Below are 27,997 nucleotides of genomic sequence, written 5' to 3'. Positions count from 1 at the left end.
AAACTCCCTGTCTGCTCTCCCAGGTAAGACAATCAGCCCTCAACACACTAGGCTTATATTGGCCACCCTCAGGTGGGAACCCAATCAAGCCTGTTAGCAGGCTGCGAGAACCAAAACCTGGAGTGGCCGTGGGTGGAGCCCTCCCTCTCCTCTCACCCACAACCCCCAGGTCCCAAACCGGCTTTTCAAAAAGCCGAAACTCAAGCCTGCTACACTGCAGACTTTCTCCTGGGGGTTTAAAACACAAAAGACAGGAATCTGGGACAAATGTACCTGCCACAGACCACTTTACCAGTGATCCTATCACATATCCCCCCCCTTTGTTTTGACCTGTGGGGCGGAACAACTGAAGCCCCCAAACAATGAACGCGTGACAACGCGTCAGCATTGGCCTTGGCCAGCTGGCTTCCTGGCCTGTGTTCCACTGAAAATGTAAAAGTTTGTAACGCCAAGAACCATCTTGTAATTCTCGCATTACGGTCCTTATTTTCAGACATCCACTTCAGAGGGGCATGGTCAGTGATCAATTTGAACTTTCTTCCGACCAAGTAGTACCTGAGAGCCTCTAACGCCCACTTTATAGCCAACGCCTCCTTCTCCACTGTGGCATAGTTTCTCTCATGTATATTCAACTTTCTGCTAAGATAGAAAATAGGGTGTTCCTCACCCTCCTTGTTCTGGGACAGGACCGCTCCTATACCTACTTCTGATGCATCGGTTTGTACTATGAATTCCCTTTCAAAATTAGGAGTCATCAGGACTGGTTGGGAACACAACGCTACTTTCAACTCCTGAAAAGCTTTCTCTGCCTCAGGACTCCATTCTACCATGACTTTTTGTTTGCCTTTGGTTAGGTCAGTCAGTGGGACTGCCATGGTGGCAAAGTTGGGTATAAACCTCCTGTAGTACCCCGTAATTCCCAAGAAGGCTCTCACCTGCTTCTTATTCAGAGGCCATGGCCAGTTTTGTATGGCATCAACTTTATTGAGCTGAGGCTTTATCAGGCCTCTGCCAATGGTGTATCCCAGATATTTTACTTCCTCCATGCCTAGACAACACTTTTTTGGGTTGGCTGTCAAACTTGCCTTATAGATGGAGTCCAACACTGCTTGTACCCTGGGTAAGTGAGTTTGCCAATCAGGACTATGAACGACCACGTCATCCAGATAAGCAGCCGCATACAGTCTATGGGGCCTTGAATCCTGTCCATCATTCTTTGGAAGGTAGCAGGTGCCCCATGTAGCCCAAGGGCAACATTTTGTACTGAAACAAGCCCTCTGGCGCTGAAAAAGCTGTCTTTTGTTTGGCGCTCTCGGTTAACGGTACTCGGTTAATGGTACTTGCCAATACCCTTTGGTTAGGTCAAGAGTGGTTAAATACCTTGCCGTCCCTAGTCTCTCAATCAGTTCATCCACTCTTGGCATCGGGTAGGCACTGAATTTTTAAACACTGTTCAACTTTCGGAAGTCATTGCAGAAACGCACACTCCCGTCGGGCTTTGGAATCAACACAATGGGACTTGACCATTCACTATGCGATTCTTCAATAACCCCTAACTCTAGCATATTTTTAATTTCTTTCGACACCGATTCTCTTTGTGCTTCTGGTAACCTATTGGGCTTTAGATTAACTTTAACCCCTGGGTCAGTGATGATGTCATGTTTAATGACCGAGGTTTTCCCAGGTACGTCAGAGAACAGCACCCTATTTCTAATCAGAAACTCCTTGACCTCTTGTTGTTGAATTGCCGACAGGGTTTTTGCCACTGTTACTTCGGGAACTAAGGGCCCTGGACTTACTGGAGGGTCTCGGACGGCCGACAGTACCGTTCTATCTTTCCAGGGCTTTAACAGATTTATATGGTATATCTGTTTTGGCTTTCTTTTCCCCGGCTGGTAAACTTTGTAATTGACCTGCCCCACTCTTTCTAAGATTTCAAAGGGCCCTTGCCATTTAGCCAAAAGTTTATTTTCCACAGTGGGAACCAATACTAACACTCTGTCCCCAGGAGCAAAGCTGCGTAACCGAGCATTGCGGTTGTATACCCTCTGCTGTGCCTGTTGAGCCTGTTCCAGGTGCTCTCTCACTATCGGCACTACCGCGGCAATTCTCTCCTGCATTTGAGAAACATACTCAATCACCGTTTTGTAAGGACTAGACTGCCCCTCCCATGTCTCTTTGGCAATGTCTAGTAACCCCCTTGGGTGTCTCCCATACAACAAGTCGAAGGGTGAAAACCCGGTGGAGGACTGGGGAACTTCTCTTATGGCCAACAATAAATACGGCAATAAGTAGTCCCAATCCCTACCATCCTTGTTGACCACTTTCCTAAGCATGTGTTTTAACGTCTTGTTAAACCTCTCGACCAGCCCATCGGTTTGGGGGTGATAAACCGAAGTTCTTAACTGTTCGATTTTGAACAGGCGGCATAACTCTTTCATGACTTTGGACATAAACGGTGTACCCTGGTCAGTTAGTATCTCCTTAGGTATACCCAGCCTGCTAAAGACATGAACTAGCTCTCTGGCAATGGTCTTGGTTGACGTATTGCGCAACGGGATCGCTTCCGGGTACCTGGTAGCGTAATCCATTATGACCAGAATATACTGGTGTCCCCTGGCAGACTTCATTAAGGGTCCAACCAAATCCATCGCTATTCTTTTAAACGGCACCTCTATGATAGGCAATGGAACTAGTGGACCCTTAAAATGTGGCCTGGGAGCATGATATTGACACTCAGGGCAGGATGCGCAAAAGTCAGATACCTCTTTATGAAGCCCGGACCAGAAAAACCTCTGCATTATTCGCTCAGTGGTTTTCTCTACCCCTAGATGGCCTGCCGTTATATGACCATGGGCCAGATCCAACACTGTTCTTCTGTAGGCTTTGGGAACTATTAGTTGTTCCACAATATCTTCCCCCTTCTTAGTCACCTGATATAACAAATCCTGACACATTGCCATGTGGGGATAGGACAAAGGACTATCAGAGTCTACGGGTTTACCATCAACTACTTTTACATTCTCCCTGGCTTTTACCAAAGTAGGGTCATTCAACTGCTCCACGGCAAAGACCTCTCTTCTGACCTCTAAATCAGGCAGACGATCACCTGGCCCAACAACACTTCCCACCTCAATGGGTAGCACATCAGTTGGCGGGCCACCGTCACGTTCCGCATTCTCTAGTTCGCCAACCATAGTAGAAAAAGGGAATAACTCTGACTCAGAAGAAACTCCCTCCTCCACTACATCGACAACCTTCTCAAATGGATCGGGGTTGTTCACCTCTGGAACAAAATGGCTTTCCCACAACTTCCAGAAGTGAGCAAAGTCTCTCCCCAATATTGCATCATACACCAGACCATGCACCAAACCCACAGAAACTATAGCAGAGCCACATGGTGTCTCGATGTTCACCTCGGCCGTAATATAATATCGAGTATCCACATGTATGCAGGTCACGCCAACAGTTTTCCCTGTATGCCTCAAGGGGTTCACCAGCTCAGCTTTTATAAGTGTCACCAAGCTACCAGAGTCTAACAGTGCCTCTACTCGGTTGCCATCTACAATGAGTACACACATGTGCTTATCAGTCTCAGCCTGCCGGTCAGCCGTACAGGCTATCTGTGCAAAGAAAGACCCCCTGCGGTAGACATGAGCAGTATCACATTGCATAGGTTCAGTTGTAAGTTCACAATTAGCGGCAATATGGCCGAAGCCACCACATCGGAAACACTGAGTCATATTAATGTCTAGTCGTTTACGGGGCAAGAACCTTCCCGGCCTGGTAGGCCTGTCTCCAGGTTCTACACCCTCAGTCTTAGGTACATTCCACCGCCCAGCACCCTTCTCCCCTGGAACAGTCTTACCAGTGTCTCTGGGAGTTCGCCGGTGCGCCATCGGGGCTCGGTGGGGCATACTCATCAGCTCCTCAGCCGCCACGTACCTCTCCACCAGCTCGACCAACTGGTCCGCGGACTTAGGGTCTGCATGGCTCACCCACTTGCGCAGAGTCACAGGTAATGATCGCAGGTACCGGTCCATCACGACCCTTTCCACGATCTGTGGTCCCGTCAGCGTCTCGGGCTGTAGCCATTTTGAGGACAGATGGACGAGGTCATGCATCTGTGAACGTGGAGGCTTGTCCTTATGGAACTCCCAGCGGTGGACCCGTTGGGCACGAACAAAGGTGGTGACTCCCAAGCGAGTTAGGATCTCCTGTTTTAGTTTTTTATAGTCCTTGCCATCAGCCAGGCATAAGTCGAAATATGCTTTTTGTGGCTCCCCAGACAAAAAAGGTGCCACCAGACTTGCCCACTGCTCCTGGGGCCAACTCTCCCTTTCGGCCGTTCTTTCAAATGCGGCGAGATAGGCCTCCATATCATCGCCCGAAGTCATCTTTTGGAGGAAGTGACTGGCTCGTACGGAGTAAGTGGTGGTGGTGGGAGGACCAGTATTAACATCTCTGGGCCGGGCGACCAGGTGCTGTACCACCTCTCTTATGGCCTGGCTGTTTTCCGCTAAGGCCTGGCGGGTTTCCTCGATGGCGAACTGTGGTTGCCTCTGGGCTGTCTCCAAGGCCAACAGTTGCACCCTGGGGGATTCCTGCTGAGCTGCTGTAGCTTCCTGCTGAAGTTTGTTTGTCTCCTGTTGAGCTGCTGTAGCTTGGAGCAAGGCCTTAATAATTTCCTCCATTTTGTTCTGGGGTGTAGGTTGGAAGCTGAACCTTGCCTCTCTGAGCATTGGCTGACGCCTCCTCTATGGGACTTCAAGGACACAGTGTTATTTCCACACTCACAAATTGGGTGTCTGTCCCTTTAATTTTTAAAAGGAAAGTTTTCCTCTCGCTGCAACTTCAGTGTGTGTGGTTGCCCGCATTCTCCACCATATTGTGACACAGTTAGGTTAGGGGGTCCCTCTCCTGGGTAGAGGACTCCTTCCTTACACACACACACACAGCAGCAGGGAAGCAGCACACCAGTCTGAATGCAAGTACAAGCTGGTCGGCGCCAGTCTTTATTGTACAATGACAGAAATATAAAGAAAACATAAATGTAAATCCTAGCCCTGTCGGGGCACTAACTTCACAGGTAGTTCCCTCACTACCAGAACCTGGCAGGGCCTAATGCCCTCGCCAGCAACAAAGCACAGCACAGTACTCACAGATAGGTTTTCCAAGTGTCTCTGAGCAAACTCCCTGTCTGCTCTCCCAGGTGAGACAATCAGCCCTCAACACACTAGGCTTATATTGGCCACCCTCAGGTGGGAACCCAATCAAGCCTGTTACCAGGCTGCGAGAACCAAAACCTGGAGTGGCCGAAACTCAAGCCTGCTACACTGCAGACTTTCTCCTGGGGGTTTAAAACACAAAAGACAGGAATCTGGGACAAATGTACCTGCCACAGACCACTTTACCAGTGATCCTATCACAATATATTATATATATACCCAACGTATACCCAGCACTCTTTGTCCTGGCGCACTCAGACTTGCCCCCGAGGAAATCTTTGTCACTGCTTTTGCACCAGGACGAAACTCATTGGGTATACAATGTCTTTGCCTGATATCTTCCGATTATATTCAGATAAGCCATACCTTTCCAGGTATATACACATTGTATGTATAATTCCATTGTTTATTTTGGTAATTGCTTTTTACCTAAATAGAATTACACTATGGGCCTTATTCAGATGTGGGCACAAATGCCATCAAAGCTGTGATCTCTCACAGATTGCAAATGTGAAAATATGCTAATGACTCACTCGCCATCCAGTGCTTACAGACACCCACTGACAGCATCTCACATCCGCCGCTCACGCACAAAACCGGAAACATCGAGCGCAGATCAGGCGGCCATGGTAGCCTTCTGAGTAAGTCTAAGCTGTCGCAGACATAATGAGTCTCCAAGATTGCAGTGGCTAACTTATGTACGCCTAGAAAACAGTGTTTAAATGGTCCGACACGTCTGCATATTTTTAATCACCTGTTACCTCCCCGAAAAACGCTGACTACCTGTAACTCACTATGCGAGTGAATCCTCTGTGTGAGCTTAATCGCAATTCAATTGCTGCGTGTGGGCAGTGCGGCTTACACGCATGTGTAAAAGCTAATAATCGCTCAATCTGCGTTAATATCGGCATTTTTACTAGTTTTGTGTGAGTTTAAAAGTCGCACCCTATTACAGTACATCCAGCAAGTTGTATGTTTTTAATGGGAAAACATCTGGATGCGTGTTTGGGCCATGCGAGAAGTGGAAATGCGAGTTTAATGCGAGTTTGCATGTTCTCGCAGCCTATTACATGTGCGAGTTTTAAACTTGCACATTTTTAGCAGTAAGACTCGCGCCCTATTACATTTTGCCCTTGGTGTGGTTCAAGATTGGCTGCCATCCTGGAACAAGTTTACTAGGCAATCACTATCACCATTTATGTTGGATTTCTTGTTGTGTGCACATTATATTGATAAACTTTTTCTATTTTCTCTTAGAGATTATGGACCTCATTCAGAGACGGTCGTTGCGGCCGCACGGTCGTAGGGGAAAGGGGCCGGATATGCAAATGAAGCAATCACAAGTTGCGGTCCTAAGATGAGATCGTTAGCTGAACGACCGAGGGTAAGAAGCGGCCGTAAGACTAAATAACGCCCCCTTCTCGATCACAACACACGTCATCTCCTGGGATATAAGGATTAATCGCGACCATCGGGACCCATCGGAGCTGATCGTAGAGCTTAAGGCTGACCATACCCTCTCTTAAGCACTACGATCTAGTCAGTGCAATAACCACAATGTCATGTGTGCCATGACACTACTTTGTTAATTATGCACTCCCATTAAAACGCCGTTCGCATAGTCAGGCACGCCTGCGTTCGGATCTCCACTCCCCCGTTTTCAAGCACCTTCCCCTGTTACCACCCACAAACGGTTCATTCTGTCACTCAAACTAACGACCTGGCTGTGTTCAAGGAGAGAGAAATTTCTGATCGTAGCAGCTAGTTTGCGCACGCGCATTGCGAACTTTACGCATGCGCAGTTTAGCGAACATCGGCTGTGTACGACCGTGCGGCCGCAACGACCGACTCTGAATGAGGTCCTATATCTTCATTCAGTGCCATATTGTTTTATATACAAACGGCATTGATCCACCGCACTCTGCAAATTATAGTGTGCACATAGTGCACTCTCCAAAACATGGGGTGCACATGGTTTGTGACCATATTGTCTAATATAAAAATCACAGAAGGCTCTGCACTCGCCATAATAAAACATAGGGTTTTAGGGTCGTATTCAGCACGGATCGCTGCGACAATATGCTAATGATTGCAATCGCAAAGCCATTGCACAGCCAGCATAGAGACGCCCACTACCGCCATCTCACATCCGTAATACTGTGCAGTCCTGCGTATACATCGGGAACATCAAGTAACATCGGCCCCTCACTCACAATTACAACAGGTCTGACCTTACTAAGAAATTGCTAACCTCGTCGCACGCAGTGAGAACACAAGCTGCGTATGACGTCGCAGTGGCTAATTTATGCACGCCCACGCAACAACGTTCAAACAGACAGGCACGCCTGCATTTCTCCTACCACCCCCCTATCATCACCGCCAGAACCTGACTACCTGTCACTCACTCTGCGATGGCTTTCCGTAGTCTGTGTAATCGCAATGCTTCAGTCACACACTTGCACTGCGTTGCATAGGCATGTGCAGTGCGCAACAACCATCTCCGTACGCCGTTGCAGTTGCGATCCGTGCTGAATCAGGCCCTTAGTTTAGATTTTGTACAAAACATTGATCTTTCAGCCCCTGTCAAGGGATTCCACTTTTCTGCAAGTACTTACTCTATTATGTTATATAACATGAGACTGGCACTCATAGAAGTTTACAAAGTGTAATACTTGCCAGGTTGCCTTCCAATACAGTCCAAAAGGAATACGTAAAATAACAATACTAAATGGCAGCATTTCAGGGCTTAAAAAAATTTAAGCTATACCCTGCTTAATGCCAACATTTCTGTCAAAATTTTACTTTTGACAAGGCCTTGAATTAGAATTAATTAGCGTGTAGCTTAAATTTTTAATAAAAAAAATTAGTATGTTTGATTTAAATACTTTATGAGAAGACAACAACAGTCATTGCTGATCTTGATGCTGGACTTGCAGTATTACCACTCACCCTTTGTCACAAGCTATGTAGTTTTCATTAGTCTGCTTACAGTGGCCATAGATCTTCCCTGCTGTATTCATATTGTAGCAGGAATCATTAGCTACTCCTCCACCTGAAAGATAAGATGCTAGGATAATAATGCATTTGAAAGTGTAGCACTGTAGAGGTTACATTACCACTCACATGGCACGGCAGGTATTGCTCCAACCTCATGCTTTTTTATTATCCTTTATCAACAGCAACAAGTACGGCGTTCTTATACTTGCCAATTTTTTTTCTCATGATTCCCAGGAGATGCCAGAGTGAAATTGAAGGATGAAGTTATGGGTGGGGTGGGGTGGGTGGGGGGTGGCACAGTGAATTGCATTGTCCCCCTCCCCACTGTACAATGCAGTGTTGAGGCAGAGCCATGATAACATGAATAATCGCAAACTGCTTTATAGAGGCACCTGACTACCAACCAATTTGTGTACAGTAGACAAATATGAGCTTTCATGCGTCTGGATGGTTACTGCAAGAGGACGCAGAATGAATTAAGACGCAGAGAGAGGCAATTTCGGTGGCCGTTCCTGGGAGGTAAAAGGGGAGTAGCTAGCCAAACGCTGATGTGTTGTGGTGTTCTTTCCGCAGTTGCACATATTTTGGCGGCAGTGTTCAGACGGACATTCCGCACTTCCGTGGAGCAATACCCAATGGTGCTTCTTTGTATGCACAGCGGCAGATTAGCGCCGCAGCCGAAGGACGGCTCTGTGCTAATCCCATCAACTGTATCGCTATAATAAAGGTGCAGTTGCGCTGCGTAGTACGATGCTGAATCAGGCCCACAGACTCACAGCTCTAAACATGTCAGGCCATTGCAGAGGAGGGAAAAGTTGAAGGAGGGTTTCATAGAACTCACTGCTCAATACATTTTGTGCAATGTGACTGTGGTTGTCATTGTAGTCACATGACACTGTTGAAACGCTGCAGAGTTATGAATCATTAATAGCATCCTACAGAAACAATCCAAGGAAAAATGATAATTAGAAAAGTTATTCTTGTAGCCTGCCACAGTGATTTATGTAAAAAAAAACCACAACATGTTTAGAATTGCTGCTTTAGCAATGAGCAACATTTGGGACGATTCAATTCAGCGGGAATTAAATAGCGGCGGGAGTGAGCACCCGGAGCTATTCAGTTCAGTGTGCTGTTTAGTCCGACTAATGATTTCTTCTCACGGGATGCAATCGGGAAGCCGGCTGACATTATACCGACAGCCGGCTTCCCGACTGTCATATCCCGGCGAGAGTGAAATGACCGGCGTCTACATCTCATTTCACCGACGCCTGGAGACCGGCGCCCGGCATCCTGATCGAAGGGATTCCGGGCGCCGCAAGCGGACAGCCGCGGGGGGAGGAAGGTTAGGGCTCCCGGGGGTACTTAGGGTTTGGCATCCCCCAGGAGGTTAGTGTTAGGCTAGGGGGAGAGTTAGGGTTAGGCACCCCCGAGTGGAGGTTAGGGTTAGGCACCCCCCGGGGGACTTAGGTTTAGGCAGCAGGGAAGGGGGGTTAGGTTTAGGCACTTAGAGGGGGGATTAGGGTTAGGCACTTGGGGGGGAGGTTAGGGTTAGGGTTAGGCACCCCTAATGGAGGGTTAGGGTTAGGGGGGTAGGTTAGTTTATACTTACCTGGGGACGATCGTGATTTCCAGCGCTGTCGGGCTGCCGCTGCCGGGATCTGTCCACTGTCGGCCTGACGCTGCCGTCGGTATTTCATACCAATTCCCTTCTCGCACCCTATTGAGGGTCTGAGGAGAAATCCAACTAAAATGTCAGCCACAAGGCTGCTTTCCTGCTTAGCGTAGTGCTAACAGCCCCGCGGTCTGCACTTTAGTTATAGAATGCCGGTTCTTATGACTAAACACCCAGGTTAATTCGCGAGAACCAGCATTTTCCAACTTAACTGCTTCCCGTCAGAGTAAACATCGCAGTGAATTGAATAGCTCTTGGAGCTCTTTCCCGGCCATATTCAACTTCCTCTGAATTAAATCGCATTCATTGTAATGATTGTGCATTGTGTATTGCAGAATCTGTAGACTTCAATACATTGGGTGTGTGGCTATTGGCTAATAGCATGGATACTGCAACAGTGCCATCTACTGGACAAAATAATAATGCAGATCAGAGCATGAACTGCACTGTGGTGCATATTCATCAATATGCAGTGTTCACCTGCTCACAGGTGTCGGATGACTCCTTGTCCAATGTGATCTGTCAGAATCCATATATCTTGGCATATTAACTATTACTTGCTCCATAGTTCTAAGGGGGTGATCCGGTCTCATCAGAGCTTTGGGCCTAAATCAAAGATGTACGTTCATCCGATGATGAACGTACATCTCCGATATTTCTGGGTCTGTGCCTGCGATTGCTGATATGTTGTGGCTTTTGGGGGGCGGAGCGGGGAGTGTCGCCCCCGTTTTCAGGGCCTGTTTTGGCGGATGCAAATTCCTGGCCTCTTATGTGACCAGCTCCCGTTTGGATTGCAGGAAGCTTCAGCTCCCGCAGCCTGACCAAAGGAGCAACCGGTTGCGATGAAGTTCCCAGCCTGCGTCGTCGGTCGTCAGTACTGGGATCACAAATGCAGCAAGGAAATGTCTGACACCTCCTTCACAATTTGCATCCTAGTTGGACGGATTTGCACATCTGCTTGTGTGCGGCTCTGCAAATCCGACCATCTCTGAATCAGACCCTTTGTTCAGAGGCACAGGGTGAATGTAGATGGGTACTGAGCCATCTTACTGCAGTAACCATAGCCAACACCCATGAGGTGGCTTCTACCACTGGAGCAATGATGCCCAATGCTGTCATGTGATTTAACTCCTCTATCATGTTGTCCTTCATGGCCAGAGGCATACATTTGGGAGAACATACTGGGGCAGAAACAGTCTCATCTAAACACATGTGATAAGTGACTGGGAGTTTCCCAATTGTATTACAACTCAACAGATCAGCAAAGTCTTTTAACTCTGGAACATTGTGTTGAATGACAGGCACATCAGCACTTAAAGTTATTAATCCCGGTTTTATACTGTCCGGCATACCTAGGAGTGGTTCTACATTACTATCCTCTATATGAAACTGCAGCAGGAAATTTGTGGATTGCAGAGTGGCCCATGGTATTGATTACCTGGCCACCATAAGAGATTAGATTCACAGTGTAATAGCAGTCAATATGTAATTTGGGGTTTGTACGCTGGAGGCAGGACCAGTGCTTGGATCTTCAGCTATAAATCTGCACCCTTCTACAAAAGTACCTTTTAACCATTTTTCATTGCAGAGTGCACACTATTATATGCAATAAACCCCGTCCCTCTCCCCCTCCCCTGCAGCATCAGATATGTACTTAATTAACTGAAATCTACACGCTTAGCTTAACGCTGGCTGACTGGTGCCCTCACCTCCGTCAGGGACAGGCAGCTTCCTGCTGTCTCTCTCTCTCACTACAGCGAGTCCTCCTCCTGGCGTTGCGGTGCGCAGCTGAGGCAGCTCCTCCATTGCTCCTCTTCTTGGGCACAGCACACCATATCCAGAGAGAGTGGGTGTGCGCACGCGGCGTGCAGGTAAACTGCCGGTCTACAAGCTATTGCTGGCAGTGCCGCTGCTTATAACAATTTAACAAGGCTGGGGAAAGAACTAGCTCCTCCCTCTCAGGGCAGGCAATGCAGGGCACTGATATCAGTTTGCCCTGCTAGGCCTGCCCATGGCACTGCTGCATTGACTGCCTCAGCCTGCTTATTACAGGTGCAGCAGCACAGCGAGTGCAGCTGCAAAGGCTCTAAGAAAGCAGACGCCTCTCCAGCCTGGCACCCCTCTGCAATACTTACCCCTGAGGACTGCAGTGCACCATAATCACATTTATAGCTTCAGTCTGACAGCAGATGACTGGATACTCTGAGAGGGGCCCTGCACAGCAGTGGTAAAAGCAGGTCTGTCCATTATAACATTTTTCGCTGGTGGTAAGTATATCTCTTCATACTGTTTTATTCGTGTTTCTGGGTCCTCCTGATCTTCCCCCTCTGAATAGACAAAGGTGTGATCATCATCATCAGCCTCAGCTAGGTTGAGCAGGGTATATGCCTGTACCTTTTTTGACTTGTGAGAGTCCTGCACAGCAGTACATGTGCCATTCCTTCTTGAATTTGAGCAATGGCAAACCAGCGGAGTCGAAGACCTTGTGCCATCATAGCCAGACTCCTGACGCCATCTGTGTGCAAATCACCACAGGACTGTGGAGAACTGCAGAAGTGTTCTATTACTATTACTAGCTGCAAGTCATGCTGAACAATGGCTATAGAAGCATTTCCTGTATAATAAACACTTCTTGTATAACAAGAGGATGGCAATGATGCAACTTCTGCCATCCACATACAGCACACATCTACAACACCCCTAAAGGCTCTGCACAGGTCTTTATGAGTATTACAGGGCACCATGCTTGGGCAATGAAGCCCAGTTTTCATCTTCCCTTGCAGAGGAGCATGACCGGGGGCCTCGCTCAGGAGATAGTGGGTCTTGCTGGATCCTCCCCCAGATTTTGCTCTGGGTCACAGTGATGCTGTGTAGCGCCCCTGTTTGGTGATAACAATTATTGCCAGCAGTGACCCTTTCCTTGTATTAGCTGAAGTGAAAACAAGGGCATAACATTATTATTATTTCAATATCACACACTTATTCCGCAGCGCTTTACAGAGAATAGTTGGCCATTCACTTCAGTCTCTGCCCCAGTGGAGATTACAGTTAGGGCCATGATGGGAATCGAACCCAAGACCTCAGTGCTGTGAGGCACTAATGCTAACCATTACACCAATCATGCTGCCCCATGAATATGATTTAATACAATATGCTATCAATCACCTGGTCCCCAAAGATCAATGCACTGGTTCTTCAGGGTTGGACACATCCCATTGTAACAGTACCCCTGGCCATCCATACAGGAGACTCCATTGTCTTTGAAGCGATCGGTGGTGCAGAGATTGGAATTCCCATCACACATGTCTGGCAGGTCACAGTCATTACTACTGGGTCTGCACACAGCTCCCGCTGTCTTAAACTGCAGCGACAGCCAAAACCACACTCATTAGTGCAAAACTCTTCCTTCAAACTTATATCCCAGCCCCACTTTTGTACTATGCCAGCTGAGTGATTTGAAAATTGCAGTTTTAAAAACTACAGTAAACAGGGTTACACTAAACATCAGATTCTCAGTGCATGGTGTTCTCATTAGATTAAGGGGTCTATTTACTAAGCAGTGTTAGGAGACAGATTGAAAAGTGATAAGAAAGTGATAAGGTGCCAGCCAATCAGCTCCCAACTGTCATCTCACAGGTTGTGTTTAAAAAATGACAGTTGGGAGCTGATTGGCTGGCACAGTAAATAAAATAAAAATCTTCAGCAAGCCGGGCGGGAGGTTGGGGTGCGCAGCTGCAGCCTGTCGGGGTCCAGGCGGCCAGGTAGGTGGGGGAGGGGAGCGGAAAGGGGGTGGGGCAAACAGACACAGTTACCGCAGCTGTAATCAGTGCTGCACATGTGCCGCTTTTGTGAACGTAACGGCGTTCATCGCAAAAATAACAGCTTTTCGGAATAGATAGTTATGGAGAGGAGGAATGATGAATTCCTCCGGGAATTAGGTAGAACTCCATGCGAGTTCTAAACCTAATTACCTCCATCGATATTTTAGTGTTGATGAATAGGCCCCTAGGCCTGAAAGCATTATAGACCCTATGTATATTTACCCCATAATCATTAATCATAATAAGAAAAAACATTCTAAGAACAACTTCCAGATTCAGATTGTGATCTATATCAGATCCCCACATCAGGTTTGGCAAAACTGAATGACACCTAACAGTTCATGTTTTCCAGATCTACTAGCTGTTGCACAGGTACATTGATTACTGACACATTTTAAAAGATCCACTGGTAGTATGGGAAACATGAACTGTTAGGGTCCTAGTTTGGCCACCTCTGTCCTACATCATGCTCCATACATGAGAAAGTGATTGTACAGTATGATGCTGACTTATAACACTGTAAAGCAAATAGTTATACTGGCCGGCCCACCTACCTGACAGTTCTCACAGCATTCGCCTTCTGCGCATTCAGCATCTGTTTTCATTTTACACGTAGCCGCTTCACAGCAAGGATTGGTGCATTCCTAAAACACAATGATTACATCCAGTGATCTGGTGATATCTGAGTCAGCTCCAGAGTGATCCACTCAATATAACGCTGCATTTCAATCAGTTATCAGTCATGTGATATACTTTTATAACTGTACTTGTTCTATAGCCTTTTGTGGCATTTATTACTTACAGGTAAGTGGTAGATAAGACATATTAGGCCTGGTTCTGAATTAGATGCTGATGCTCCTGATTCTTATGCCAATACCATTGGCCGATTTTCACACAGCTGAGATGCCCACTTGCAGTGTCTTGCATTACCGTCTCGTGTGTCTTTAGATGCCACCATCGGTCACACCAAAACTTGCACCCGCCCTATGGCAGATGCAGTTTCTCCATCTAAGTACGGCTTCCTGTGTGAGCGGTTCAGTGTCCTTAGACGCAGCTGCTTTCAGCGACACACCAGCATTGGCTTCACCACCCACCCGTTACCTCCCATGAACGCACACTAAAATGCGTCCGGTTCTACGCTTCGTCTCTGACCGCTGACAATCACGACGCATGTGCAGTGCTACTAAGACACAGGGCCGCAACTAGCTATGGGCGACTGTTGCCGCCGCACAGAGCGCAGTGCTTTGTAGACGGCACCTCTGACCATCCACAGTCCCTGTATCTGGATAGCAGGGTGCCTGGAATGGCACCCAGCAGCCAGAATCACAGATGCAGTGCTGCCCGGAACGTCCTCAGGACCTGAGGATGCTCCAGGCAGCGCTGTTGTTCTGGTTGATTGTGGCCCAGCCCCCTGTGGCATGATGTCATGCACTGAGTGGAGGTATGGCCGTCACCGGGCGCTTAAACTCGAAGATACAACGCTGCAAAGACACAGGCTCAGACTTAAAACATTGGCCAACTGCATGCAGCATTTGACACTGCATCCTACTCAGAAACAGGCCTATTTTCTAAAAACGAATTAATGACTGAATACACCAATGTTTTATTTGTATTTTATGTAACAAGAAATCATGATTAGCCATATAAAGTGCAGACATGTCTTAGGTTACCACATGATTCTAGTCTACACCCAATCCAGGCAGCCATTTTCTGAGGTTCGGGTCCTGATTGAGAGTCACGCATTATGCCATTATGCAATTGGCCAATGTTTTAAGAACTGCGTGTGCATCTGAGTCGCACTGCGCAAGTGTCCCGATTACAAACGACGCAGCCATTGCCGCATCTGCGTCTGGCTCAGAATCAGGCCCTCAGTATCTATGGTATGGCAGCACATCGCTGTGGAAGATCTCTCAAATATTGGCTCGGTCCACAGAATGGCTGCCCAGGTGCGCTGTAAACAAGTCTAGTTAGGAACTACAACAGACATAAAATAAAAATGAAACCTTACCAAATGAATTTTGTGCTGTATATTTGCAATAATTTTTTTCTCAAAAGGCAAATTCTTAAAAATACCTTTGTTCCCAAAATCTTGCATCACGTCTTTGAGAAGATGCGGAAAGAAATACTTATTGTGCAGTAATAGCAATCATTTAACCTTTACCTCTCTGTAATTTATGAATTACAAACTATTAGAGATGAGCGGTTCTGAATCTGTGGAATCTAAAACGATCCAAACGTCGGGGATCTGAGTCCACCCGAGCCGCTGCTTGAGTGTTCCCGCCTGACTCGGATCTAACTTCGAGGCCGAACGTCATTCTCCCGACGTCGGATTCTCGCGAGAGTTTGTTTCAATATAAGGTGCCGCGACCGGGGACTTGGTGCCATTTCACTGTTCACTCGTAACCTGCGCACTGCTCTGCAATGTGTCTCTATTAAAGTGGCTGTGTCCAGAGTTTCTGTGCTGGTAGCGTGACAGTAGGGGGCACACTGCACGCTGATGTATGCTGCGCTACTCTGCTGATTAAAGTGGCTGTAGTAGCCTGTGTCCAGACTCCAGACTCACAAGTGGCTGTGCTGTTAAGTGACTGCACTATACTCTGCTGATTAAAGAGGTTTGTGTCCAGACTCACAAGTGGCTGGGTGTTCAAGGCATGCTGATGTATGCTATGCTGTACTCATGCCCATCTGCTCCAATGTAAAAAAAAAAGTAAAATATTTTTTAAAAACTAAAAAAAAAACTTTTTTTGTGATGTATTCCACTGTGTATTTTATACAAGCACTATGACTCCTTGGGCCATAGCCCTCTGTGTATACAAGCACTGTGACTCCTTGGGCCTTAGCCCTCTGTGTATACAAGCACTGTGACTCCTTGGGCCATAGCCCATTGTGTATACTGTATACAAGCACCGTGACTCCTTGGGCCATAGCCCTCTGTGTATACAAGCACTGTGACTTCTTGGGCCAGAATCGGTATATATTACTGCCGGCCGCATGGCCGGCGGTTCAAATCCCAACGTGAGAAGCCCGGCAGGGGTGAAAATCCCGACAGAGGTTTTTGGTAAGTACTACTAACCCTGCCCCCCCCTAACCCTCCCTTAGGGTTGCCTAATCCTAACCCCCCTAGTGCCTAACCCATTTCCTCCCCCTAAGTGCCTAAACCTTACCCCCCCATCCCCGTAGCCTAAACCTAAGTCTCTGGGGGGGTGCCTAACCCTAACCTCCCCCTGGGGGTGCCTAACCCTAACCCCCCCTTCCCCTAGCCTAATCCTAACCCTTTCGGGGGGGGTACCTAACCCTAAGTCCCCCCCCGGGAGCCCTGACACATAACCCTCCCCCCTTGCAGCAGTCCACACCTGCTGCCCGGCTTACCTTTGTTCGGTATGCTGGGCGTCAGGCTCCCGGCGTAGGTCTAATGATAGGCGTAGGAATTTCAACGTCTGTCATTAGTACCCTGCCAGGATTACACAGTCGGGAAGCCGGCGGTCAGCATTTCAACTGTTGGCTTCCTGACTGCATCCCCTTGGGCTGTAGCCCTCTGTGTATACAAGCATCGTGACTCCTTGGGCCGTAGCACACTGTGTATAAAAGTCAGGGCCGGATTAAAGGGGGGGGCGACAGGGGCGATCGTCCCTGGGCCCCCACACCTGAAGGACCCCCACACCCAGCCATCGGGGTTACAGTGAACCAGAGGAGACGGAACCAGTTCCGCCTCCTCCGGACACCTCACCCCGGCGCCGCAGGGAGGCACCATTGGCCATGCGCCCGGCTCCTTCCCCGCAGCGGCAGCCTGAGTGATAGGACGGAGATCACTCCTAAGCTCCGACTTCCGGCTCACGCAGTGCTATATGGGAGAGATGTCATGACATCTCTCCCATAGTGCAGAGGAGCAGCCGAGCGGACCAGAAGGCAGTGGGAGCGGGGCTTAAGGTAAGTAGGACTTTTTTCTTTTTAGCGCAAGCGGCTTTTCCACTGAGGGCATTGCTAGGGGGGGCATTACTACTGGGGGGCATTACTTCAGGGGGCATTACAACTAGGGGCATTACTATCGGGGGCACCATTTCTGGGGGCATTACTGCAGGGTGCACCATTTCTGGGGGCATTACTGCAGGGGGTATTACAACTAGGGGCATTACTATTGGGGGCACCATTTCTGGGGGCATTACTGCAGGGGGCATTATAACTAGGGGCATTACTATTGGGGGCACCATTTCTGGGGGCATTACTATTGGGGACTACTTGAAGGTAGGGCATTACTACTGGGGCACTAGTACAGATGGAGCATTACTATTGGGGGCACTAATACAGGGGCATTTATACAGAGGGTACTACTACAGGGGGCATTACTACTGGTGCTAGTACCACAGGGGGCATGACTACTGGGGCACAACTACAGGGGCATTACTACTGAGGGCATTTATACAGGGGGCATTACTATTGGGGATACTACTACTGGGGGCATTGCAGAGGGGGAACTGCATAAGGGGCAACACTCCTGGGGGCACTACTACTGGGTGCACTGCATAAAGGGCACCACTACTGTGGGCTTTGCATACTAGACACTACCACAGTGGGCACTGACACTACTGGGGTCCCCATTGTGCATACCCCCAGTTCGTCACATTTAATAGGGGCCCCCACATGTTTGTTGCCCAGGGACCCCCACAGAACTTAATCCGGCCCTGATAAAACTACTGGGACTCTGCTTCCCGTACCCCATTGTGGGCCCAAGGGCAATTCCATCTTGCACTACCTTTCATTGCTGCCACTGTTTTGTGACAATGTTTCATAGATGTGCTTTAAACTGCAGCCTTTGGCCCATAATGGTGAAAACAATATTATAAGCTGTGAGATGGTCTAAATTGTAAATGACTGGAAATTAATGTGATTTAGGTTAATAATACTCTAGGAAGAAAAAAAAAGCCCAAATTATGTGATTTTAGCTTTTTGACAATTTTTGTAAAAAATCCAAAGCCGGACGACGAATCAGAGCCAAATCCAGCAAAAATGGTCTGGCCAAATCGCTACAAACTATACATGCGCACATTGCATTTCATATTGCACAAAGAGAATGAAAATGCACAGTGTGGAGTAAGCACGGTCTCCCATTGTACCACCTCCTTCATTCATTGTCACTTTTATTATTTATTATTTTTCATTAATTTTACTGATTCAGTTTAGCCTAATTTATTATTCACTATTTATTAAGTGTAAGAGAACATTGGGACTATTTATCAGATATGCAGGGGACTCTCATGTATTATAAATATGGGATTGAATTTCTGACAATCACATGTTGGCTTGTGGCAATTACCTGCACTTTGCCCAAATACCCAAACTGTGTCACACTATTCCTCCACCAGAGACCCGCACTGTACCACAGCCACATTCTTCTCCCCCAGTTACCTGCATAGTGCCACAGTCACATTCCTCCCAAAGTTACCTGTACTGTACCACAGTCACATTCCTGCCCATGTTATCTGCACTGTGCTACAGTTACATTCTTCCCCGAGTTACCTGCACTGTGCCACAGTCACATTCCTCCCCTAGTTACCTGCATTGTGCCACAGTCACATTCCTCCCCAAGTTACCTGCACTGTACCACAGTCACATTCCTGCCCATGTTATCTGCACTGTGCCACAGTCATATTCCTCCCCGAGTTACCTGCACTGTGCCACAGTTATATTCCTCCCCAAGTTACCTGCACTGTACCACAGTCACATTCCTGCCCTAGTTACCTGCACTGCACCACAGTCACATTCCTGCCCTAGTTACCTGCACTGTACCACAGTCACATTCCTCCCCGTGTTATCTGCACTGTGCCACAGTTATATTCCTCCCCAAGTTACCTGCACTGTACCACAGTCACATTCCTGCCCTAGTTACCTGCACTGTACCACAGTCACATTCCTGCCCTAGTTACCTGCACTGTACCACAGTCACATTCCTCCCCGTGTTATCTGCACTGTGCCACAGTCACATTCCTCCCCGAGTTACCTGCATTGTGCCACAGTCACATTTCTCTAGTCACATCTCTCCCCTAGTCATCTGCACTGTTCCGCAGTCACAGTCCTTCCAGAGTTACCTGCACTGTGCCAGAGAAGCAGTCGGGAAGCTTCCCGACTGCTTAATCCCGGCAAAGTACAAAAGACGGGCGTCGAAAACACGACGCTTGTCATTAGACCTAAGCCGGGAGCCCGACACCCGGTTTGCCAATCCAAGGTAGGCCGGGCGCGGACAGCCACGGGTGGGGGGGGGGTTTTGGGTTAGGTTAGGGGCTCCCGGGGGGACAGGGTTAGGCACCCCCCCGGGAGGTTAGGTGTAGGCTAGGTGGAAGGACGGGTTAAGGTTAGGCACCCCCGGGGGGAGGCTAGGGTTAGGCACACCCATGGAGACTTAGGGTTAGGCTGCGGGGAAGGGGGGTTAGGTTTAGGCACTTAGATGGGGGTTAGGGTTAGGCACTGGGGGGGAGGTTAGGGTTAGGCACCCCTAAGATAGGGATAGGGGGTAGAATTAGGTTAGTTTATACTTACCTTAAGGACGATCGGGATTTCCTCCTCTGTCGGGCTGCCACTGCCGGGATTAGAACCACCAGCCATGCGGCCGGCGGCAAATCATACTGATTCCCTGTGCCACAGTCAAATTCTTCTCCCCCCGCCCCTGTTACCCCAGTTTCCTGCACTGTGCCACAGTCACATTCCTCTACCCCTGCCCCCGTTACCCCAGTTACCTGCACTGTGCCACAGTCACATTCCTCTACCCCCGTTACCCCAGTTACCTGCACTGTGCCACAGTCACATTCCTCTACCCCCACCCCTGTTACCCCAGTTACCTGCACTGTGCCACAGTCACATTCCCCTACCCCCGTTACCCCAGAAACCTGCACTGTGCCACAGTCACATTCCTCTACCCCCGTTACCCCAGTTACCTGCACTGTGCCACAGTCACATTCCTCTACCCCCACCCCCGTTACCCCAGTTACCTGCACTGTGCCACAGTCACATTCCTCTACCCCCGTTACCTGCACTGTGCCACAGTCACATTCCTCTACCCCCGTTACCCCAGTTAACTGCACTGTGCCACAGTCACATTCCTCTACCCCCGCCCCTGTTACTCCAGTTACCTGCACTGTGCCACAGTCACATTCCCCCGCCCCCGTTACCCCAGTTACCTGCACTGTGCCACAGTCACATTCCTCTACCCCCGTTACCTGCACTGTACCACAGTCACATTCCTCTACCCCTACCCCCGCCCCTGTTACCCCAGTTACCTGCACTGTGCCACAGTCACATTCCTCTACCCCCACCCCCGTTACCCCAGTTACCTGCACTGTGCCACAGTCACATTCTTCTACCCCCGCCCCCGTTACCTGCACTGTGCCACAGTCACATTCTTCTACCCCCGCCCCTGTTACCCCAGTTACCTGCACTGTGCCACAGTCACATTCCTCTACCCCCAACCGTGTTACCCCAGTTACCTGCACTGTGCCACAGTCACATTCCTCTATCCCCAACCGTGTTACCCCAGTTACCTGCACTGTGCCACAGTCACATTCCTCTACCCCCAACCGTGTTACCCCAGTTACCTGCACTGTGCCACAGTCACATTCCTCTACCCCCAACCGTGTTACCCCAGTTACCTGCACTGTGCCACAGTCACATTCCTCTACCCCCAACCGTGTTACCCCAGTTACCTGCACTGTGCCACAGTCACATTCCTCTACCCCCAACCGTGTTACCCCAGTTACCTGCACTGTGCCACAGTCACATTCCTCTACCCCCAACCCTGTTACCCCAGTTACCTGCACTGTGCCACAGTCACATTCTTCTACCCCCGCCCCCGTTACCCCAGTTACCTGCACTGTGCCACAGTCACATTCCTCTACCCCCGACCTCGTTACCTGCACTGTGCCACAGTCACATTCCTCTACCCCCGCCCCCGTTACCCCAGTTACCTGCACTGTGCCACAGTCACATTCCTCTACCCCCAACCGTGTTACCCCAGTTACCTGCACTGTGCCACAGTCACATTCCTCTATCCCCAACCGTGTTACCCCAGTTACCTGCACTGTGCCACAGTCACATTCCTCTACCCCCAACCGTGTTACCCCAGTTACCTGCACTGTGCCACAGTCACATTCCTCTACCCCCAACCGTGTTACCCCAGTTACCTGCACTGTGCCACAGTCACATTCCTCTACCCCCAACCGTGTTACCCCAGTTACCTGCACTGTGCCACAGTCACATTCCTCTACCCCCAACCCTGTTACCCCAGTTACCTGCACTGTGCCACAGTCACATTCTTCTACCCCCGCCCCCGTTACCCCAGTTACCTGCACTGTGCCACAGTCACATTCCTCTACCCCCGACCTCGTTACCTGCACTGTGCCACAGTCACATTCCTCTACCCCCGCCCCCGTTACCCCAGTTACCTGCACTGTGCCACAGTCACATTCCTCTACGAGTTACCTGCATTGTGTCACAGTCACATTTCTCTAGTCACATCTCTCCCCTAGTCATCTGCACTGTTCCGCAGTCACAGTCCTTCCAGAGTTACCTGCACTGTGCCAGAGAAGCAGTCGGGAAGCTTCCCGACTGCTTAATCCCGGCAAAGTACAAAAGACGGGCGTCGAAAACACGACGCTTGTCATTAGACCTAAGCCGGGAGCCCGACACCCGGCTTGCCAATCCAAGGTAGGCCGGGCGCGGACAGCCACGGGTGGGGGGGGGTTTTGGGTTAGGTTAGGGGCTCCCGGGGGGACAGGGTTAGGCACCCCCCCGGGAGGTTAGGTGTAGGCTAGGTGGAAGGGCGGGTTAAGGTTAGGCACCCCCGGGGGGAGGCTAGGGTTAGGCACACCCATGGAGACTTAGGGTTAGGCTGCGGGGAAGGGGGGTTAGGTTTAGGCACTTAGATGGGGGTTAGGGTTAGGCACTTGGGGGGGAGGTTAGGGTTAGGCACCCCTAAGATAGGGATAGGGGGTAGAATTAGGTTAGTTTATACTTACCTTAAGGACGATCGGGATTTCCTCCTCTGTCGGGCTGCCACTGCCGGGATTAGAACCACCAGCCATGCGGCCGGCGGTAAATCATACTGATTCCCTGTGCCACAGTCAAATTCTTCTCCCCCCGCCCCTGTTACCCCAGTTTCCTGCACTGTGCCACAGTCACATTCCTCTACCCCTGCCCCCGTTACCCCAGTTACCTGCACTGTGCCACAGTCACATTCCTCTACCCCCGTTACCCCAGTTACCTGCACTGTGCCACAGTCACATTCCTCTACCCCCACCCCTGTTACCCCAGTTACCTGCACTGTGCCACAGTCACATTCCCCTACCCCCGTTACCCCAGAAACCTGCACTGTGCCACAGTCACATTCCTCTACCCCCGTTACCCCAGTTACCTGCACTGTGCCACAGTCACATTCCTCTACCCCCGCCCCCGTTACCCCAGTTACCTGCACTGTGCCACAGTCACATTCCTCTACCCCCGTTACCTGCACTGTGCCACAGTCACATTCCTCTACCCCCGTTACCCCAGCTAACTGCACTGTGCCACAGTCACATTCCTCTACCCCCGCCCCTGTTACTCCAGTTACCTGCACTGTGCCACAGTCACATTCCCCCGCCCCCGTTACCCCAGTTACCTGCACTGTGCCACAGTCACATTCCTCTACCCCCGTTACCTGCACTGTACCACAGTCACATTCCTCTACCCCCGCCCCTGTTACCCCAGTTACCTGCACTGTGCCACAGTCACATTCCTCTACCCCCACCCCCGTTACCCCAGTTACCTGCACTGTGCCACAGTCACATTCTTCTACCCCCGCCCCCGTTACCTGCACTGTGCCACAGTCACATTCTTCTACCCCCGCCCCTGTTACCCCAGTTACCTGCACTGTGCCACAGTCACATTCCTCTACCCCCAACCGTGTTACCCCAGTTACCTGCACTGTGCCACAGTCACATTCCTCTATCCCCAACCGTGTTACCCCAGTTACCTGCACTGTGCCACAGTCACATTCCTCTACCCCCAACCGTGTTACCCCAGTTACCTGCACTGTGCCACAGTCACATTCCTCTACCCCCAACCGTGTTACCCCAGTTACCTGCACTGTGCCACAGTCACATTCCTCTACCCCCAACCGTGTTACCCCAGTTACCTGCACTGTGCCACAGTCACATTCCTCTACCCCCAACCCTGTTACCCCAGTTACCTGCACTGTGCCACAGTCACATTCTTCTACCCCCGCCCCCGTTACCCCAGTTACCTGCACTGTGCCACAGTCACATTCCTCTACCCCCGACCTCGTTACCTGCACTGTGCCACAGTCACATTCCTCTACCCCCGCCCCCGTTACCTGCACTGTGCCACAGTCACATTCCTCTACGAGTTACCTGCATTGTGTCACAGTCACATTTCTCTAGTCACATCTCTCCCCTAGTCATCTGCACTGTTCCGCAGTCACAGTCCTTCCAGAGTTACCTGCACTGTGCCAGAGAAGCAGTCGGGAAGCTTCCCGACTGCTTAATCCCGGCAAAGTACAAAAGACGGGCGTCGAAAACACGACGCTTGTCATTAGACCTAAGCCGGGAGCCCGACACCCGGCTTGCCAATCCAAGGTAGGCCGGGCGCGGACAGCCACGGGTGGGGGGGGTTTTGGGTTAGGTTAGGGGCTCCCGGGGGGACAGGGTTAGGCACCCCCCCGGGAGGTTAGGTGTAGGCTAGGTGGAAGGGCGGGTTAAGGTTAGGCACCCCCGGGGGGAGGCTAGGGTTAGGCACACCCATGGAGACTTAGGGTTAGGCTGCGGGGAAGGGGGGTTAGGTTTAGGCACTTAGATGGGGGTTAGGGTTAGGCACTTGGGGGGGAGGTTAGGGTTAGGCACCCCTAAGATAGGGATAGGGGGTAGAATTAGGTTAGTTTATACTTACCTTAAGGACGATCGGGATTTCCTCCTCTATCGGGCTGCCACTGCCGGGATTAGAACCACCAGCCATGCGGCCGGCGGTAAATCATACTGATTCCCTGTGCCACAGTCAAATTCTTCTCCCCCCGCCCCTGTTACCCCAGTTTCCTGCACTGTGCCACAGTCACATTCCTCTACCCCTGCCCCCGTTACCCCAGTTACCTGCACTGTGCCACAGTCACATTCCTCTAGCCCCGTTACCCCAGTTACCTGCACTGTGCCACAGTCACATTCCTCTACCCCCGCCCCTGTTACCCCAGTTACCTGCACTGTGCCACAGTCACATTCCCCTACCCCCGTTACCCCAGTTACCTGCACTAGGCCACAGTCACATTCCTCTACCCCCGTTTCCCCATTTACCTGCACTGTGCCACAGTCACATTCCTCTACCCCCGCCCCCGTTACCCCAGTTACCTGCACTGTGCCACAGTCACATTCCTCTACCCCCGTTACCTGCACTGTGCCACAGTCACATTCCTCTACCCCCGTTACCCCAGTTAACTGCACTGTGCCACAGTCACATTCCTCTACCCCCGCCCCTGTTACCCCAGTTACCTGCACTGTGCCACAGTCACATTCCCCCGCCCCCGTTACCCCAGTTACCTGCACTGTGCCACAGTCACATTCCTCTACCCCCGTTACCTGCACTGTACCACAGTCACATTCCTCTACCCCCGCCCCTGTTACCCCAGTTACCTGCACTGTGCCACAGTCACATTCCTCTACCCCCACCCCCGTTACCCCAGTTACCTGCACTGTGCCACAGTCACATTCTTCTACCCCCGCCCCCGTTACCTGCACTGTGCCACAGTCACATTCTTTTACCCCCGCCCCTGTTACCCCAGTTACCTGCACTGTGCCACAGTCACATTCCTCTACCCCCAACCGTGTTACCCCAGTTACCTGCACTGTGCCACAGTCACATTCCTCTATCCCCAACCGTGTTACCCCAGTTACCTGCACTGTGCCACAGTCACATTCCTCTACCCCCCAACCGTGTTACCCCAGTTACCTGCACTGTGCCACAGTCACATTCCTCTACCCCCAACCGTGTTACCCCAGTTACCTGCACTGTGCCACAGTCACATTCCTCTACCCCCAACCGTGTTACCCCAGTTACCTGCACTGTGCCACAGTCACATTCCTCTACCCCCAACCCTGTTACCCCAGTTACCTGCACTGTGCCACAGTCACATTCTTCTACCCCCGCCCCCGTTACCCCAGTTACCTGCACTGTGCCACAGTCACATTCCTCTACCCCCGACCTCGTTACCTGCACTGTGCCACAGTCACATTCCTCTACCCCCGCCCCCGTTACCTGCACTGTGCCACAGTCACATTCCTCCCCCACGTCAGTGAACTTGTTTCCACACATAGCTGGGGCTACAATCTTCTCTCTATTGGGCTTGTTCTCCATACAGCTTGGCACATTGTTTAAAAGGAACGTCTTCAATTGTTCCAGGCTGCAGTCACTGAACTGGGAGGGGAGGTTTTTACTGCATGGAGACAGAATACAGGTAGATAAATATTCAATAATTTGATGAAAAGGTTAATCTTGCTCACATTCCATTGTCACATGATAAATGATCATCTTTTTTTTCCATTAACTCTTTCTCCTCTGTACTGTATGTTAAAATGTGCTGAGTCCCTGCCGGGTTGAAGAGGCTCCACTCATGTGCATTTAACCCATGTTGCCAGTATAAGGCTGCTGGCAACAACAAAAAAGACATTGCAGAGGAGGGAGTCTCCGCTGGACCTTGCTGGGCAGGTACAGTTGGTAATGCTGAATACCGGCGGTATAATGGGAAATATCACTGTGAGATGTAATATGAATAAAAGTAGTCTCGTTGTTAAATGGAGACCTATCACTGTGGCGATAAATTGGAGGAATATTTTTTTTCTTTTTTTTCTTTACAGAAACTGTAAACTGCATTGCGAATTCAGGCAATATCACAGGGATTTACTACAAATCCCTTGCAGGGACAGAGCTTGCGATAAAGCTCTGTCCTTGCAAATCCCCTTCGGAGCCTTATCACGGTATTTTTGCAAAAAATACCGTGATTAAGTGCCCGCGCATGGCCGACAGGTCGGCGCTGCTACCCCCCCTCCGGCGCTAAGCCCCGCCACCCGGTGTTAAGCCCCGCCCCCGTGATCGCCATGGCCAGTGCGGCGGGCCCGGCGGCCATCTCAACCACGGCAGCCATTTTAGGTAGCATACTTCCCACACTGCCCACCCACACTAGTTTACAGCAGGGATCTTTTTATAATTTTGCAAATGCTGCCCCGTGGCAGCCTTTTCCAATTCCAGGTCCCCCTGGTCCTTCTCCGTCCCCTGTAGTTTCACAAGTGTCCTGGATGCCCTCCACAGTCTCTCACCCCACTTTCCTTTCCTCTGCCCCAGTGGTATCAGCAGCTGGCCCTTCCTGGGGTCAAGCTGCCTGGAGCACCGGTTACCCCCATTTCTCTGCCTCTTCCTTCCTCTCTTACCCCCCCCCCCTTTGTACAGCCTTACACTCACCAACCTTACTTTTAACCTTTGCTTTCTTCTTCCTTACCCGTGTCTCGTTTTCAGCCCGTCCAAGTCGCTCCGCCTGCTCCAGCCACTTTGGCCCCTTCTACCACCCAGTGAGTAACATCCCCACCCACCAATAACCCACCTATTCCCCCTCCTTCTCCTCGTCCCCTGACACCTCCAGCCCCGATTCCTGAATCCTCTTTACCCGTTACTCACCATGTGTATGTAGTTTCAGGTCCATCGGCTTCAGGCGAATGCTCGATAGAAGATTCTTCAGCTAGTGCGGCTGCTATTCCTGAACGTATCGAAGTAACCCCGGCTGTTCGGCACGTGGCTTCTCCTCGTGAAGAGGTCGATGGCGAATTTCCGGGTCCCTCTCAAGTTGGTGAGTATGATTCGTCTAACTCCACATGTTTTTTCCAGTTCCTCTTCTCATTCCTCTGATTCTCCTGCGCGCCCGCATAAAATTGCCAGAATGGTTTCACAGCGACTTGCTAAAAAGGCAGATAGCAGCAACAAGAAGGTGGAGTCAGCAGTGTCTGAACCAGGCTCGGATGCTGTGCACTGAGCAAACACCGCAATTCTTCGCGGATTGCATAAAAGTGTTTGAGACAGAATCCGCAACGGTAAATTTGCGGATTTTTTCTCGCTCACGGAGGAAACAAAAAAAGATTTGGTGAAAGCAAAGAAGCCCGGGGCTGTGGGGGAGGATACCTTTTGTAATTTTAATGCCAGGTTGAAGCGCATGCTCATGTTCGCGGCATGTTACCTCCACTCGCGGGCGGACCAGCATGTTAACATTC

General features: G+C 50.1%; 1 protein-coding gene across 1 annotated transcript in view; it reads right to left on the bottom strand.

Annotated features, from left to right (window-relative positions):
- LOC148509304 (zinc metalloproteinase-disintegrin-like ohagin) overlaps nucleotides 1–27,997 on the bottom strand; it is a 77,126-nt gene that overhangs the window by 6,124 nt on the left and 43,005 nt on the right. Inside the window, exons 12-15 of the mRNA XM_088443227.1 lie at nucleotides 25,998–26,175; nucleotides 14,273–14,362; nucleotides 13,063–13,258; nucleotides 8,178–8,280 (exon numbers count right to left, since the gene is read on the bottom strand). Coding sequence (XP_088299353.1) covers nucleotides 8,178–8,280; nucleotides 13,063–13,258; nucleotides 14,273–14,362; nucleotides 25,998–26,175 — 567 coding nt within the window. The remainder of the gene's footprint in view (nucleotides 1–8,177; nucleotides 8,281–13,062; nucleotides 13,259–14,272; nucleotides 14,363–25,997; nucleotides 26,176–27,997) is intronic.

This window comes from Taudactylus pleione, unplaced genomic scaffold (assembly GCF_031769625.1).
Source record: "Taudactylus pleione unplaced genomic scaffold, aTauple2 ptg000329l, whole genome shotgun sequence".
NCBI classification, from domain to species: Eukaryota; Metazoa; Chordata; class Amphibia; order Anura; family Myobatrachidae; genus Taudactylus; species Taudactylus pleione.
This window is presented reverse-complemented; position numbering and strand designations above follow the sequence as displayed.